At 38.2% G+C, this 18,110-nt stretch overlaps 1 protein-coding gene across 1 annotated transcript in view; it reads left to right on the top strand.

The window, feature by feature from the left end:
• The window catches only part of LOC124722628 (KICSTOR complex protein SZT2-like), a 727,281-nt gene that overhangs the window by 418,917 nt on the left and 290,254 nt on the right, over positions 1-18,110 (top strand). The window contains exon 23 of the mRNA XM_047247762.1: positions 11,040-12,038. Within this exon, the coding sequence (XP_047103718.1) occupies positions 11,040-12,038 (999 nt within the window). The remainder of the gene's footprint in view (positions 1-11,039; positions 12,039-18,110) is intronic.

Genomic DNA, 18,110 nt, shown 5'->3' with positions numbered 1-18,110 from the left:
AGGTCAGGCCTCTGTACAGGCCAGTCCATTACAGGGATGTTATTGTCATGTAACTACTCTGCCACAGGCCGTGCATTATGAACAGGTGCTTGATCATGTTGAAAGATGAAATCACCATCCCCGAATTCCTCTTCAATAGCGGGAAGCTAGAAGGTGCTTAGAACATCAATGTAGGCCTGTGCTGTGATAGTGCTGTGCAAAACAGCAAGGGGTGCAAGCCCCCCTCCATGAAAAACATGACCACACCATAACACCATCGCCTCCAAATTTTACTGTTGGCACGGCATATGCTGGCAGATGAAATTCACCGGGTATTTGCCATACCCTCAGCCTGCTATCTGATCACCACATTGTGTACCGTGATTCGTCACTGCACACAACGTTTTTCCACTGTTCAATAGTCCAATGTTTACACTCCTTACACCAAGCGAGGCATTGTTTGGCATTTACCGGCATGATGTGTGGCTTATGAGCAATCGCTCGGCCGTATAATCCAAGTTTTCTCACCTGCTGTCGTACTGTCATAGAACTTGCAGTGGATCCTGATGTAGTTTGGAATTCCCATGTGATGGTCTGGATAGATGTCTTCCTATTACACATTATGACCCTCTTCAGCTATCAGCGGTTTCTGCCAGTCAACAGACGAGGTCGGCCTGTACAATTTTGTGCTTTACATATTCCTTCACATTTCCACTTCACTATCATATTGGAAACAGTGGACCTAGGGATGTCTAGAAGTGTGAAATCTCGCGTACAGACGTATGACACAAGTGACACCCAATCACCTGACCACGTTCTAAGTCCGTGAGTTCTGTTCTGTGGAGCACCCTATTCATCTCTCTCATGATGGTCACTGATATGGAGTACCTTGCAGTAGGTGGCAGCACAATGCACCTAATATGAAAAATGTATGCTTTTGGGTGTGTTACTTTTGATAACATAGTGTATGAAGTATCAGTGCTGTACAGCAAGATTAGCAATATACTAAGGTCTGAACCCTGAGGGAATCCTGAGAGCATATTTCCATGATGCCTTCTCTGACCCACGGTTGACTCAATACCTGTATATAAGGTGACTGTCAGAATTGTTTTAAATAAAATAATAGCTGTTTTATTTTCATTAATTAATATATTGAAATCAGCAGTATCAGAAATCTTGCTGAAAACAAGCAGTGTTAAAATAATCACTTCACACCTGTCCATGGCATGTTTGATGTCATCAGTCACTTTGATTAATCAAGTTGCTGTACTATGATATTAATCTTTGTAAGTTAATCTATCAACTGTTCATGAACAATGCACTCCAAAGCTGTAGGTACAGTTGGTAACATGCTGATTGGCCTATAATTACTCAGTGATTTTGAATTATCATTCTTGGCTGTTCGTTGGATTAAGTTTTGTGTTTACTTTGTAGGATATATCCACCAACAAGAGATAGAGACTGAATGTATCTGTAAGAGCTGGAATAATAATACTGGCAACATTTTAAATCATTCACATGCTCACTCCATTATTACGTACTGCATCAGAGCAGATTCTCGTGATTGTTTTCCCATACTGTGCATGTAAAAACATGTTTTAGAAATATATATTTATTGTGAAGGTGCTTTCTTTAACCGATAACTTGTAGCAAAATGAGAGTTCATCATTGCTGAGAAAAAGTTATTTAATATATCTGCAGAGGCTTAAAAAAATAGCATCAGATGTTGCCTTTCTATCCCAAAGCTGCACAGTTATTCTCATGGTGCTGCACGATTCGAATTGCTGCATACAACAGAGCAGGCATACCTGATTTTGGCATTGCCCACATTTTGCTTCACTTATTTCTGCAGCTTCCTGTATTTGTTTAATTGTTTTATTTTAAGGCCTTCATTGGACCACTCTAGGCAGTTATACAAAAGTTTATACAAGTTGTTGCTATTTAGTAATACAATACAGTTCAATAATAATTAAATAAGACAGTTCAGTAGTACACTGGTTATACAAGGATTATTATAATTTTTTATTATATGAAGGGGTTTGGCTCTTCTGTCTGCCCAATACATCTTCATTCTGTCAGATATTTTCTTTGTTTCAGGTTACTCTTCTTGTAACCCCTTTATTGATCTTTGTTTTGCAGTCTGGTTTGTGTGTCTTGCAGTACTCTGGTTTTCTCTCTTTTGCTTTTCAGGTAATCTACTGTAATTTGGAGTTCTCTTATATCTTCTTTAATTTCTGTGATCCATTTAATGTAGCTCTTACTTTTCCACATTTTTTTTCTGTTATTCCCTTACTAATTCTGTTTTCTGGTGTTCTCATCACATGTCCAAAGAATGAAATATGTTTCTTCCTGATTGTGTTCATTACTGGTTTTATTTTCTTGTACATTGTTCCATTTGAAGCTGTTCTGCCATGCCGATTTACTTTATATTGTTTATTTATGCACATCCTAATTATACTTCTTTCTATCTTTAGTCTTTTGTCAATTTCTGCTGTATTAGTTGTTTTGATGATGATTTCAGCTGTGTAAGTTATTTCTGGTTGTGTAACTTTTTTATATTGTTTTAATTTTGCATATATGGATAGATTTTGTTGTATATGTTTTTGGTAATGTAATTTGATTTCTTCAATTTTTAATTTTATTTTGCTTTGATGTTTTTTCCTTTAAATTGTAAGTTATGCTTTCACCTAAATATTTGGCAACAATTTTTATGTTCTGTACTCCTATTTCAATTTTGTTTGCAAGTGGTCAGGCAGTTAGCATAACCTCTTTTTTTAATGATATTCTGAGGCAAATTTTCTGTGCTATTTCTTGTAGTGATTTAACTTGTTTCCTGGTTTCTTTAATGTTGTCAGCTAGGAGAACAAGATCAACATCATCAAGTCCCAAGCAGTTCAAACTTTTGTCATTTTCAGCACCTTCAATTCTTATGGTCTGTGGGTTATTCTTGTATCATTCTCTCATTATGTATTCCAGTGCACAGTTGAACAGTAATGGTGATAGACAGCCGTCTAGTCTTAGGCCTGTTTTTATAATGAATGGTTCAGAAATTTCTCTTCTAAATGTCACTTTTGATTTGGTGTTGGTAAGAGGAAGTCCTATTATTCTCATTAGTTTTGGATGGAACCGTAGAGTTCTTAAAATTTTTAGTACTGATGGTGTACAGGAACAGTCACATGCCTTCTTAAAATCTACAACTTTGTTCCATTTCCTTTAGTATGTCATAATTAGTTTTAAACTAATGATCTGCTCTGCACAGCTTCTCTATGGTCCGAATCCTCCCTGGTATTACCTTAATTCCTGTTCTAGTTGCTCCTTAGGATCTTGGATAAAACCTTGTATATGCAGTGCAGGAGAGAGATTCCTCTGCTGTCTGTAGTTGTACGGATCACTCTTATCCCGCTTCATGCATAGTGGATGGATGATAGAGGAGGTATTCACTATGTCACATTAATATTTCCACATTTCAACAAAAACCTGATCTTCTCCACATCCCCCCCCCCCTCCTCCGCCTCCTCCTCTTCCTCTCCCCCCCCTGGAAAGTTGGGGAATCTGATTTGTTCGGTCCAGTTTTAATTGGGATTTTTTCATTGATTTGTAAGAGTTCTTTGGATCCTTCACAATTCAGCAATTTTTGAATGCTTTTGCTATGATTTCAGAATTATTTTTATTTTTTACTGTGTGCCATTCTTCCATCTTCATCTTCCAGTATTAATGTAAGGGGCTCATACTGTTGTAGTAGTTTCCCAAAGATTTTATGGTAGTTCCTGGAATTGGTTTCGTGATAATAATTGTCTTGAAGTGTGTTGTTCTGGATGTAAGGTTATGTTCTCTGCAGAGTTCTACAAGTTTTTGACCATTCTTGTTTGGAAAGTTATGTGGAATCCATTTTTTCAAATATATCTTTATATTTCCTTTGTTTTCCTAGCTGGGTGTTGAAGTCTCCCAATAAGATTTTTACATTCCTTTTACTTATTCTGTTCACAGTTTGTTTGAGAAGATCCCAAAATTTTTTGTTAGACAATTTTGTTCATTTGTAGGAGCATGAGCTTTTATAATTGTGAAGCTTTTATTCATTGTTTTAAAAGTCAGAGTTTACAATTCTGGGTGATTTTGAATCTATTATGTTTATGTTCACTATAAATCATGTTCGAAATTGGTCATACTGCTTCTTAATGCTCTGTCCTAGTTTCCCATTTTAAATTCTCTACCCTTATGACTTGAAGGGGCCTGTATTGTGTTTCTCATTTCTTGGAGCCCTGCTGTTAAATTTTTTTGTTTATTTAATTCATCTGTGAAATTCTTGAGTTTCTGGTCTAAAGTACCAAGCTTATGTTGTGTGTTGATATGTAATTTATGTGCTTATGTTGAATCTTCTTTTGCATGTCAGTGTGTGTTTGGGTGACTGCAAATGCTCCACTTCATTGCTGTCTTCTACTTTTTACAACTACAATTGTTATGTGCAAGGGGCGTGTTCCTGTATACTTCACAAAGTTCGGGTGTTGGACTTTTTATTTATTTATTTATTTATTTATTTATATATTTTTTTGTGGAGCGTCTTGTATATTCTTTATTTGTTAGAGTTTTGTTCTCAGCCGTGTAGCAGGAGAACCCTTTACTTTGACTGAAAATTTAGGGGTGTGTTTGTCTTACAGTACTGTAAGTCTGCGACTTAATTCCTGGACATTACAGTCTAATGTCAGCTCATTTCTTATATCCTGCCTTGGAATATCTGAACCGTTCTTTCATAGGATATCACATTTTAATTTTCTATATGTGATTGCATACGATTTTTTTGTGGCAGCGCACATGGAATGCATTAAGAATATCACATCATGGGCAGCAAAGCCAGAAGCAGATGTCTGACTTGTGTGAATTTCTTGTAGTTTTCATTGCTGTTATATATGTTAAGGTGCGGCTGTGTGGCAAGTGATGGTTAGGCTCCAGAGCCATAATAATCATATTGTTAAATTGAAATGATCTCCTTAAGGTATTTGCCGAGTGAGATTTGAGTTGCAGGCCTCTGTTTGGGTAGAACTGGGTGGCCAGTAGAAACATCTGGTAGTAACTTAATTTCACGTAGGGTGGTCAGTCGTGACATGATAACTTTGCAGTCACCTTCAATTTTGACCTCAATAGACACAATATTTTTGTCAATTGTTATGAATACGCCCCATCCTGTGGCATTTAACCTGTCTTTTTCATATATGATCCATGTCTTGTTAAGGTTTCGGAGCTTTCTACTTCAGGTTTCATCAAGCTCTCAGTTCTGAGTTTATTTTGAATGTGACAGCTTTGCTGGAGGCCATCTAATTCAGGGAGTATGTTAGGACTGCTGTGAAAATTTATTGTTAAAATATTGACATTCAAAGTGTCTTTAATTTGCACTACCAGACTTGTTAAAATCAGAAACATTAGGTACCAGAAAACACAGAGAATTTCTCTGATACCAGTTCACTGCACACTGATAGAAAGCAAATGTGAGTATGGCTGCTAATGTTTACACAAATGAGAGACTCGCCCCAAAACTTCTGCCAAGCAAGAACTTTTGCACTGAGCTGAGACAGATGATTGTGTACGTATTAGACAGTGCAGAAGATCCTCCATGTTCAAAGACTGTTGAGTCCTCTCTTAGAAATAGCCTACCACTTCATGGTACATCCTCTGTCTCTGTATAAGCATCACAACCTTACAAGCTCTTCAACTTTCGCTTGACCTTGTATACTGGCAAATCCTTTCCACATACAATGAATAGTTAACCAACAATTTCCTTCATCAGTATCTGTTTAAATGCAAAAACTAAACTATACTATGAGTTTCACATTATTAAACACTGCCATCATGGGTGTGTGCAGTAGTGTATCTCATTGCGTTTTTGTGGTATGTAAAATGTGAAAGTATTCCCACAACATATATAGATAGTGGTTTTGTCTTCATGGCAGCCCTTATTACATTTCATAATTTTATCTGAAATGCAATTAACAGTGTGTAAAAATAAAAAATTTCAAATTGTAATGGGACTAACAAGAATTTTGGTGAGGATTTGTAGTCAGAATAGTTTAAAAGTCACTCATTCCATTAAGATATTAATCTCTAAATTTTTTCATTGTTTCTTGATCTCATTCCTAATAGTTCATGGAGCACTGTTCAGAAGTGCTAGTAACTGTTCATATAGTTGTAATAAATTTTTCCCTTAAGAATTACTAATACTTGCATATTACGTTACACAACAACCTTTTCCCCAGGAGCAACTAAGAAGCTGTTATATTTCTTTCTTTCTTTAATTTGTGTTTAAATTTTGAAATTCATATCTATTTGAAGTAGAGCAATATCAAATATCTGGTGCTCATTCATGATGAGTGAAAGTGATCAGTAAAAAATTACCAGCACTTTTGAACAGTGCTCCATAATCCAGTAGGAACAAAATCAGCATACACTGGGAAAAAAATTAGAGGTTAGTCTCTTAGTACAATGATTGACTATTAAGTTATTCTGACTACAAATACTCACAAAAATTCTTGTTAGTCTCATTACAAATTGAAAATTTTTATCATTACACACAGTTAATTGCATTTCAGATACATTATGAAATGTAATGAAGGCTGCCATGAAGTCTGAATCATTATATATATATAGTGGTAATTCTTTCACGTTTCATATACCATGAAATTGCAACGAGATACACCACTGTATTCACCCATCATGGCATTGTTTAGTAATGTGAAAGTCGTACAATAATTTCTAACAAAGAAATTTACATCAATTTCTTCCATCTCAGCATTTCTTCTCAGTAACTACTCCCTTCTCCACTTTATTTTTGTTTTCTACATCTTTCACTATCTGACGTGTCTATTTTTCACCATCCCCCTTGCACCTTGCACTTAGCTTTTCACATTTATTAACTCATGCATGATGTCCTTGCAGTAATCTCTGTCTTTCATATTACCCTGTCTTCCACCTTTAAGGTCTGAGGTGTTTAAATTTCATCCGGTGCAGTCCCCAACAAACAGTCTTTCCTTCTCATCCCGTCTGGTAAGTTTCCCCTGACCACAGTTCTGAGTAACTTGTGTGTGTGACCTTTTTATCTACCCAAATAGATCATGCTATAGTTTAGTTTTCGCATTGAAAGAGTTACTGGTTAAGGAAATTGTTGATTAACTGGTCATTGTATGTGGAAATAATTTGCAAGTATACAGGGTTGAGTGAAAGCTGAAGAGGTTATGGTGGTTATACAGAGACAGAGGATGTACCATGAAGTGGTAGACTATTTCTGAGAGATAAATCAACAGTCTTTGAACATGGGGAGTCTTCTTTGGTATCTAATATGTACATAATTATTTGTCCCAGCTCACATGGGGACACTTCTTTGGTGTCTAATATGTACATAATCATTTGTCCCAGCTCAATGCAAACATTCTTGCTTGACAAAAGTTTTGGGATGAGTCTCATTTGTGTGAACATAAGCACCTGTACTCAAATTTATTTTTCTGCCAGTATGCAATGAACTAGTATCAGTGACAATCTGTGTTTTCTGGTACATAATGTTTGTAATTTTAACAAATTTGGTAGTGCAAATTAAAGACACTTTGAATGTCAATATTTTAAGAATAAATTGTCGAAGCAGTCCTAACATAATCCCTGAATTAGGTGGCCTCCAGCAAAGCTGTCACATTCAAAATAAACTCAGAACTGAAAGCTTGATGAAACCTGAAGTAGAAAGCTCCAAAACCTTAACAAGACATGGATCATATATGAAAAAGATGGGTTAGATGCCACAGGATGGGGAGCATTTATTACAAGTGATAAAAATATTGTGTCTGTTGAGGTCAAAACTGAAGCTGACTGCAAAGTTATCAGGACACGCCTAACCACCCTATGGCACATAAAGTTACTATCAGATAAAGTTACTACCTACTGGCCACCCAGTTCCACCTTAACAATTGTAGTGTCATTAAAATAAAGTCTGCAAGTGTGGGAGTACCCAGATCACCCAATAACAGTTCTCAACACATTTTCAAATGGTTCAAATGGCTCTGAGCACTATGCGACTTAAATTCTGAGGTCATCAGTCACCTAGAACTTAGAACTACTTAAACCTAACTAACCTAAGGACATCACACACATCCATGCCCGAGGCAGGATTCGAACCTGCGACTGTACCGGTCGCTCGGCTCCAGACTGTAGCGCCTAGAACCGCACGGCCACTCCGGCTGGCAACACATTTTCCAAACTGTCCTGAGGTGCTAGTTTGACAATCTACACGACCTTATAGCTGCAAACAGTCCTGCCCTTATCGACAGTGTCAGTATAAAGACAGGATTTAGCGATCATGACATAATCATAGAAACAATGGTTTCTGAAGTTTAGAAATTGATAAAGAAGGCTAGAATAGTTTCATGCTGGAAACAGATGATAAGCAATTTTTGGCATCCTACTTAGAAAATGAATGGGCATCATTTGGTTCCAGTATGATGGCATAAGGGAATTATGGGTAAAGTGTAAACTGATTGTAAGTCATACTCTGGAGAATTACGTCCCAAGTAACTGTATTTAGGATGGAAAAGATATACTGTGATTTCAAAACAAAATACAGAAGACACTTAGGAAACAGAGGTTGTTATGCTCTAGGTTCAAAAATGAAAGCAGAATCTTGACAGGAAAAAGTTAACTGAAATTCATGTGACCTTAAAAAGATCAATGTGAAATGTGTTTTTTTCATCTCATAATGTACACAATTTCAGAACATATGTCTGATGTACAAGAGCCATGTCAAGGTTACAATTTGCTTATTTAAAACTTTCTCACACTTACAATAATACTTTGTGGAGAGTTTACTAACTTGAAATTTACATCTACTATAACTATCATAAATTTTATTCCATTTTAGGGGTCCAGCTCAAAGGATCACCTCGACATTCATATAATCGTCCACATAGCAGTAGCATCATTCAATTAGAAAATCACGTAACTTGCTTTTTAAAATATTTATCTTCATATTCGTTACGTCACACCCTTTTTTTGTGTTGTGAATTTTCATGGCTATATACCCAGGAGTCTGAGCACACAGTTTTAAGTGATGAGAGTTGAGAACAAATAACTTTCCAGGTCCAAACGGAATCCTAGTTTGGTTTTACAGAGAATACTCTCTTTGGCATTGACTCCATACTTAGCTTACATTTAGGACAAATCATTTGCCCGCCAGCACTAAAAAAAAAAAAAAAAAAAGAGACTTGACTCCTGTATAAGAAGGGTAAAAGAATGGACCCACAGTGATCTGCTACAAAATTCTAGAGAATATTATGAGTTCAAATATAATAAATTTCTTTGCAGTAGAAAAGTTTCTGTCCACAAATCAACATGAATTTAGAAAGCATCACTCTTGCAAAATTCAACTTGCCATTTTTATCACTCAGTATTTTGTCAGTCACATGTGAATGGCAACAGGCTAACTCTATATTAGTTAATTTCTGAAAAAGTTTGACACAGTGTCCTATGGTAGACTGTCAATGAAGATCTGAGCACACGGAATAACTTCTCGTAGATTTGTTAAGTAATAGAATCCAGTACATTGTCCTAGATGATGAGTGTTCATCAGAGACAAGGGTACATCAAACATGCCCCAGGAAAGTATGAAAGGACTGCTCTTGTTCTCTGACAGACAGAGTGAGCAGCAATCCCCTCCTGTTTGCTGATTATACTGTAGTGCACTGGAAAGTATCTGCATTGTGTGACTGTAGGTCGGTACAGATTGACTTTAGAGAGCATTTCTACTTGATGTTAATGCAGATGAGTAGAGGCAAAAGAAATCCTGTAATGTTCAAATACATTATTAGTGTGTGTTTCTTGGCACAGCCACGTTGATTAAATGTCTAGGCATAACACCAGAAAGTGATATGAAATGGAAATGACAAATGGTCAACTTTGACTTATTGGGAGAGTTCTAGGGAAGCGTAATTCATGTGTAAAGGAGACCATGCACAGACCACTTGTGCATCCCATTCTTGAGCACTTCTCTAGTGTTTGAAATCATAAACAGGTCAAATTACAGGAAGAGCTCAAAGCAGTTCAAAGGCATGCTGCTAGATTTGCTATCAGTAGGTTTGATCAACACAGGAATATTATGGAAGTGCTCCGTGAACTGAAATGAGAACCCCAGGAGGAAAGTCAATATTCTTTTTGAAAAACACTACTGAGAAAATGTAGAGAACCAGTATTTGCAGCTGACTGCAGAATGATTTTACTGCCACAAACACACATTTCATGTAAGGACTGTGAGGAAAAGATAAGAGAAATTAGGGCTCATACAGGAGCATATAGATAGCTCTTTTCCCCTCGCCTTATTTGTGAGTTGAACAAGAAAGGGAATGAGGAGCTGTCTCTAGATGTAGAAGTAGAAGAGGTGTCTTTTATGATAGCATTTTGTAGTTGATTGAATGTACACCACACTGGTTGACAATCTATAACGACATACACTTCTGTAAAATTTGGAAGAATGGAGGTCACACCTGGAAGCAAGAATACAGAAACTGACATTTATAGTTGCTCTATCTTGTGGAGAACTGTTAGTCTCACAGTTTTGATACAGAAATGAAAGAAAGTCATATAACTATTTGGGCTTATGTTTACAAGAATAGTTGTCAGATTACATTTATCTTCAGGGTAAGTGACACAAGTTTCTTGCAGTCTTATCATAACAGATGATACAAAAAAACACAGAGCAGTCCCATTCAGTATTATCAAGATCTGCTGACAAAGTTGTTTCAAGATGTCAAACTGAAGCGGTGCAGAAGGATAGCAAAAGGTGTTAGAAAATTTTGTGACTGTATCATCTTTTAAACTGCCCAAGTCACTAGTACTTTTTTTAAACAGTTCTTGCCATATGACCTCTATTATTTCACTGCAGTACATACAAGATAGTTTGTGGTATAAAAAATTGAGATATCAGTTGTTCCAAAATATGTCTTTTTAACATAATATTACTGATAACAGTATAACTAAAGCCAGAGTAATGCTTTTTAAATGGTGTTCTGCTTATAATAAGAGATTTTTTTTTGTTTCAGATTCTGATGGAATACCCATTCCAAAGTGGAGATGTTTTCTGAAAGGGATAAGTGTTACACATGTAATGCTGACATTTGTGCCGGCTACATACATGGACCTGAAAAATCTCATGCTTTCAGGAGATATTTGGATGACCAAAGACACCTTGGCGGTAAACATCTGGAACAATGTAGATGAAAATTTACATTTGGAACTTGCCAGTATTTCAAATAGTGAACAAAGGGTTAATGAGAAAGGAGCCATATATTCAAGTTTGGACAGGCTTAGCTCACTTGTAGATATTCCGCAAAAAGTAGCTGGTGGCTCCTCGGTCACAGCAACTACTCCAGCATCTTCATTGTCTCGTAGGTCATCATGTGATGCTTCACAAATCCATGGCAATATAGCTCATTTAAAACTTCAGGCTAGTGGAGAGTCATCTTGTGACTTTCTCAATGAAACACCGTTTCGTATACGAGCTAGTTCTCTGGATGCAGTAACAAAGCGAACAGTACGTGACATACCATATAAACTCTTCTTAAAAACAGGATCACTTACTGAAGATCTTGCTGCCACTGATGATTCGGTGCTAAGGAATAAGCATTCTGGTGGAGAGAACAGCAGTAGCTCAAAGATGGGTGTTTCATATCAACAGAAAACATTATTGCATAAGGCTGATGAGATACCATTGCTAAAAAGAAAACCATCATCTAATTCAACTAGTGAAAAGAATCGGAGTAGTGCTGAGGAGCGAAAACCTGTATATGGTTCAGTTACATTGCCAGTCTATATGTATGACTGCTCACTCTCTGTTTTAATGGAAGCTCTAGTGTATAAAGATTCTGCTAATAAAGCAGTTAAAGATATTTACGATGATCAGAGGCGTAAAATTGAAGCTGAACTGTCAAGTGACTATCTTCCAAACTGTGAATTTGATATAAAGAGCAAGAAAACAGATGAAACTGTTTACAAACACTCCAATTCAGAATCAAAATCTGAAGACTCCGATTCTACTTTAGGTAACTTTATAATTCATTTTATCCTTCATAAACACTCGAAATTTTGTTAATAATATGCCTTTTCTACACAGTAACGGTATCAAGTATGAATAGAATTAGATGTAAGAAATACTGTTCATAAATACTGAAAACTACAAACTAGTTCAGCAGTAGTTCTAAAAATGAAGCACTGAAGTCAGAAATGTTGCAATCAACAATGGCTTTTTAAACAGAAAGCAAAGTGAAGAGAACATAGAAATGAGAGGAAACATTGTTACAAGAAGATGAAGCCCAGGATACATATATCTAGTCATTATCCGATGAAAGCTAGTATCTTTGTTGTACAATACCAAAATTCATAGTGTTTCTTTGATCACTACTAGTGGCCTGATTTTGTTTTTTGCTACCCATCAATGCAGATTTGACAGTAACATTCCAAGCTGACAGTTAATCTGTGTCCAGTTTGGTATTGTTAACTATGCATCAAGTTGTCTTCGAGGACTAAAGGGAAAGATTTTATTTTTACAGTGAATGTTTTTTTGTTCTTTGATAAAATATGAGGGTTGTACCAAAAGTAAGGTTCCCAATGAGCTACAGCCTCAAGGGAAGGTGCTAGGCTAAATCTTATGACAGTGCCATGTGCAGTGATTCCCCCACTCTCGAGCCTGCCCGTTCGTTATTCGCTACGCCACTCAGTGTTGGCTTGGCACCCATCAGAGATGGAAGTGTTGATCGCCACTCCCACCAAGTGTGAGGTTCGAGCAGGAAGTTACCACCCATGCAGATTCATCAGCAACTGACTGAAGCTTATGGTGAAGAGTGCATATCCATTTAGCACATCCGCGAATGGTGCAGGGCTTTTTCTGAGGGTTGCACGGAAGCTCACAATGAAGAACAGAGTGGAAGACCCACGGTTTCGGATGTGATTGTCCAGAAAATCAATAGTGAGCTGCTCAAAGATTGGAGGGTCACTGTCCATGAACTTGTTGAATGCATTCCTGAAGCTTCTCACAGCACAATTGAAAGAACTTTAACAGAAGCATTGGGTTATCGCAAGGTGTGTGCTCACTGGGCCCCTAGATGCTGACTGACGGACACAAGGAGCAACACCTTGGCTGCACTTGCAAGTTTCTTCAACAGTGTGAGCTGGAAGGCAACAAGGAAAAGTTGTTGGACTCTATCGACATGGGAGATGGAATGTGGGTGTTTCATTTCAGCCTTGAAACAAAACATCAATCTCATCAGTGACATCACTCCAGTTCACTGCCACCAAAGAAATTCAAACAAATGCAGTTGGCAGGAATGGTTATGGCAGCTGTGTTTTAGGATTGGAAGGGGTACTCCTCATCGATTTCATGCAACTTGTGATGACAGTAAACTCATACAGATATTGTGAAACTTTGACCAAACTCCGGCAAGGAATCCAGAATTGCCGGAGAGGATGACTGAAGGAGGGAATAGTGCTTCTTCACGTCAATGCTCAACCCCAAGTCACTCGTCAAACACGAGCTTTTCAAGTAATTTGGGTGGACTGTTATGCCCCATCCCCCGTACAGGCAGGGCTTAGCCCCCAGCAATTATCACCTCTTCCCCAAGCTAAAGCAACTGTTATGTGGCAAACACTTTAAGAGCAACGACGAAGTCTGAGCAGAGGTCACACGCTTCCTAAATGGGTTGGTGGGAGACTTCTTCGACTTAGGAGCACAAAAGCTGGAGCACTGCCTTCAAAAGTGTGTTGAAAAAATGGAGACTATGTTGAAAAATAGACAAAAGTGTAAGCTTTTCAACTATATATATATATATATATATATATATATATATATATATATATATATATATATATATATAAAAAAAACATGGGAACCTTACTCTTGGTACAACCCTCGTAACTTACTTTTCAGTGTAATTTTCTTTTAAACTGTTAGCAAAACATACTTTATTTAACAAATCTCAAATGGGTGGATTCCATCCTGGATCAAAGTTCTAAACCATTTGCAAAAATGGTGTTTTATGTTTGTTAGTGCTTCATTGTACTCAAAAAATTTTCCAGCCAAAAGCTAGTTTAAACATCAAAATGGGTGTAAGTCAGAGGAAGTAAAATATGCTGCACATATTTAATGTTGCAACAATTGGTACTTCAAGTGCCGTAGCCAATGCTGAAGCACCTTAGTGAAAGAGCTGCATTGTCCTGATAGTAGATGAGATGACTTTTTTCCCCATGTTTCTCTGCAGCTGATTCAAAACACTTGCGTAATATTTGTTTTTTTTTTTTTTCTTTTTTCTTTGCACACCAATTAATAATGATAGTCCCTTTTGCACCCTATAAAACATTGGACATTATCTTTCTGGGAGACGAAGTTGTGTTCTGTTTTTTGCATGGCACTGGCTTGCACTCACTGCTGTGATTGCTGTTTCATTTGTGGTGTAATATGGTGGTCCCATCTATACTAATAAACTAGTGCTCAAGTGAATAGGATTCTAATTCAAATAGGTGAATACTGAGCAGTAGGTTTTAGCATTTGATTTTTACTAACATTCAGCAAGTGAAGCACCATCTTGCACTTGTATTGTCTTGTATGTTAACCGGGGGCCCAGAAACGATGGAGAGGCTCAGTCCCTGCCGCAGCCACAGTGGTCCACAACCCCACAACGACTACCGCAGTCCAATTCACCCCTCCACCGCCCCACACCGAATCACTCTTTCATGGTTATTGTGCAGTTTGGCCCCGGTGCCCCCCCCCCCCCTCCCCCCAAGGGAATGTCTCACACCAGACAAGTGTAACTGCTATATTTGCATGGTAGAGTAATGGTGGTGTACGTGTATGTGGAGAACTTGTTTGCCCAGCAATCGCCAACATAGTGTAGCTGGGGCAGAATAATGGGAACCAGCCCGCATTCGCCGAGGCAGATGGAAAACCGCCTAAAAACCACCCACAGACTGGCCGGCTCACCGGACCTCGACACAAGTCCACTGGGCGAATTTGTGCCAGGGACCAGGCACTCCTTCCCAATACGGAAAGCCATGCGTTAGACCACACGGCTAACCGGGCAGGCTATCTTGCACTTAGTTATCACATTCTTAATTCTTCATGCAAAATGTATCATAATGTTTCTTTTGATCATAATGTTTGATTGTCACTGATTGGCCAATACCATATTATTCATTTTCTTGACAGCGTCATTTGTGGTTGCAGTTTACACGTGTATCACTTCCAAGGAAAAAAAAGGCAACTTTTGAATTTAGCTGCCTGTTCCATTGCAGTTGAAAGTGAAGGAGCAGTCCCTGCATAAAATTTCACCAAATTTGAATGGTTCTCCGAAAAAGGAATGTTATAATGGCAGGGTATTCCAGTTTTTCCATTGGAATTAAAGTGACACAATACAATTACCTTAAAAAGCTACATAATCAAAACTGTTTTGTAAATGAAGCTGACATATGACCGGCATGAGGCACCACACAGCCATATAACAGAAACAAAATTCCATTTACATCAAAACCATCTCTTTGGCATTCCATGGACTTTTCACCACACCCTCATGACGAAAGACATATTCAGTGGATTTGCCACCAAGTGAGCCAGCCAAATGCAAGATTGTGAGTCAGGCTCCACTCTTGCCTGTTATGCACCAGTTCACCAGCAAGTTACTCATTTATCTTTTTCTGTGTTTTCTTTGAAGGTTAATTCCTAAATTTCATGTATTTTTTTCTGTTTAAGAGGTGTAGGCCCATGTCTGTGTAACTGTGAAGTGTAGACTCAGGCAGTCTGTAGTGCAGTTGTTATTCATCAGTTTGTTCTGAAGAGCCAGCAACTGTTTGTTTCAGCTTAGCCAGTCAGTCAGGCTCCATCCCTTGCTTGTTATGCACAGTAGACCAGCAAATTACATATTTATCTTTTTCTGTGTTTACTTCATAGTTTACTTCTTAAATCCCAAGTGTATTTTAGAGGTGTAATCTAATGTTTATGTAACTGTAAAGTGTACATCCATGCCATCTGGAGCACTGTTGTCATTCCTTTTGAGCGACCAATTACACAGCTCAGTAGGAGTTAGTCTCCATTGGTGACACATAAGGTGGGTAGCAAGATGCATATTTAGGTTTCTCTTCATGCCTTTATAGTTTACTTCTTAAGTTAGTCGTGCTTGGGTGGGTAGGATGTGTGTGTGCTGTGTGCAGACTTGGGAGGAAATGATCGTATTTTGTGAACAGCTGAATGCACTTTAGGCTATGATCAGTTGTGTTGAGGCTGCTATTTTGGGTTGTAGCAGTGGTGGGGAATCTGGCGCATTGTGTGGGACACCTCAGGTGTCACTTGTTTTGCCTACGGGCCCTGCTGCTGTGGCACTTCCCAGTGTATCCAATGTAGTGGATATGCCCTAGCTGCAGGGTGAGCGGTGGTTGGTAAAGCATTTACATCACTTGGGGCTGAGGGTCGCTGTGGAGTCTGGACATTTGGCCTTGCCCACTTGCGTTGTGGATGGCAATTGGTCGCTGCTTAAACATGGTCTGAGCAGCCACATAGGTAGAGCAGTTTGCTAATTATCAAGAGCTCCAACACTAAACATGTTATGGAGCCCCTTAAGAAAGTAGTATCAAGGGACAGAAAGAAAGCCAATGTGCACTTGGTTGTCTGCCAGGAGGCCTCATCCGAGATGTACCTTGCCTGTGGCTATCAAGCATGCAGGGTGCAGTCATCTGCAAGTTGTTGCTCACGTTAGCACCACTGACACCCGTTGCTAGGGTTTTGAGGCCAACTTCAGTTCGTATGAGTGGCTGTTGAAAGTTATGAAGACTGCTCCCCTCCTGCGCAGGTTTCCATTAGAGTTCACAATTTGCAGCATTCTTCCCAGAGTTAATCGGGGTCCTTTGGTTTGGAACCTAGTAGATGGTCTGAACCAAAGACTCGTCAACTCTGTGGCGATCTTGACTGCAGATTTCTGGAGTTGCGATATTGAGTGATGGACTGTAGGACTTCCTTTGATAGTTTAGGGTGCACTACACAAAGGAAGCAGCGACTCGGGTAGCAGGATGCGTGTGGACTGCACATTGAGGTTTTTTTAGGCTAGGCAGTAGTTCGATGTACTCTATTGAACAATCACTAGTCACCTCATAGGTAGCAAAATCAGAAATGTTCAGAGTGAAGATTCTTTGACTGTCAAAATTTTATTAGTAAATTGTCAAAGTATTCATAAAAAAGTTACTGAATTTACTATCAAACAAGAAATTTGGTATGCTCAAATTATTCCCAGGACTGAAAGCTGACTGAAACCAGAAATAGAAAGCTCTGAAACATTTGACAAGTCATGGAAAGTATATCAGAAGCATAGATTTGATGCCACAGAGGGAAAAGTGTTCATTGCTATTGATAGAAATATTGTCTCTATTGAGGTCGAATTTGAGTTTGACTATAAAGCTATCTGGATGCATATAACAGGTCTAGGTGAATTCAGTCTAATTGTTGGATGTTTTTACTGGCCACCCAGTTCTGCTTGTGACAGTTTTAGAATCATTCAAAGAAAGTATACACCCAGTAGCATGGAAACACCCAGAATGTGCAATATTATTTGGAAATGAATTTAACCTACCGAGTACAGACTGGGATTTTTATGGACTTATTATAGGGGGTTACAGACTTTCCGCCTGGTGAAGTACTTTTGAACATATTTTCTGAAAACTGTCTTGAAATATTTTAGACCTTGTAAGCACAAACAAGCCTAACCTTATCGACAGTGTCATTATTGAGACATGGATTAGTGATAATGATGCTAGAAAGAGCAGATAAACAGTTTTTAGTATCTTACTTTAACAGTGAATAGACATAATTTAGCTGCAGTATGATGTACGTATAATAATTATGGGCAAAGTTTAAACAGATTCTAAACTGCACTCTCGGGAAAAATGTACTGAGTAAGTGGATTAAGGAAGAGAAAGACCCACTATGGTTTAATAACGTAATTCAGGAAATGCTGAGGAAGCAAAGACTGTTGCATCTCGGTTCAGAAGAGAAAGCACAAATGATGACAGGCAAAAGTTAGTAGAAATTCATGCATCTGTACCAGGATCAATGCGCAGGGCATACAACAACCACAACTGTT

This window comes from Schistocerca piceifrons, chromosome X (assembly GCF_021461385.2).
Source record: "Schistocerca piceifrons isolate TAMUIC-IGC-003096 chromosome X, iqSchPice1.1, whole genome shotgun sequence".
Taxonomy (NCBI): domain Eukaryota; kingdom Metazoa; phylum Arthropoda; class Insecta; order Orthoptera; family Acrididae; genus Schistocerca; species Schistocerca piceifrons.
This window is presented reverse-complemented; position numbering and strand designations above follow the sequence as displayed.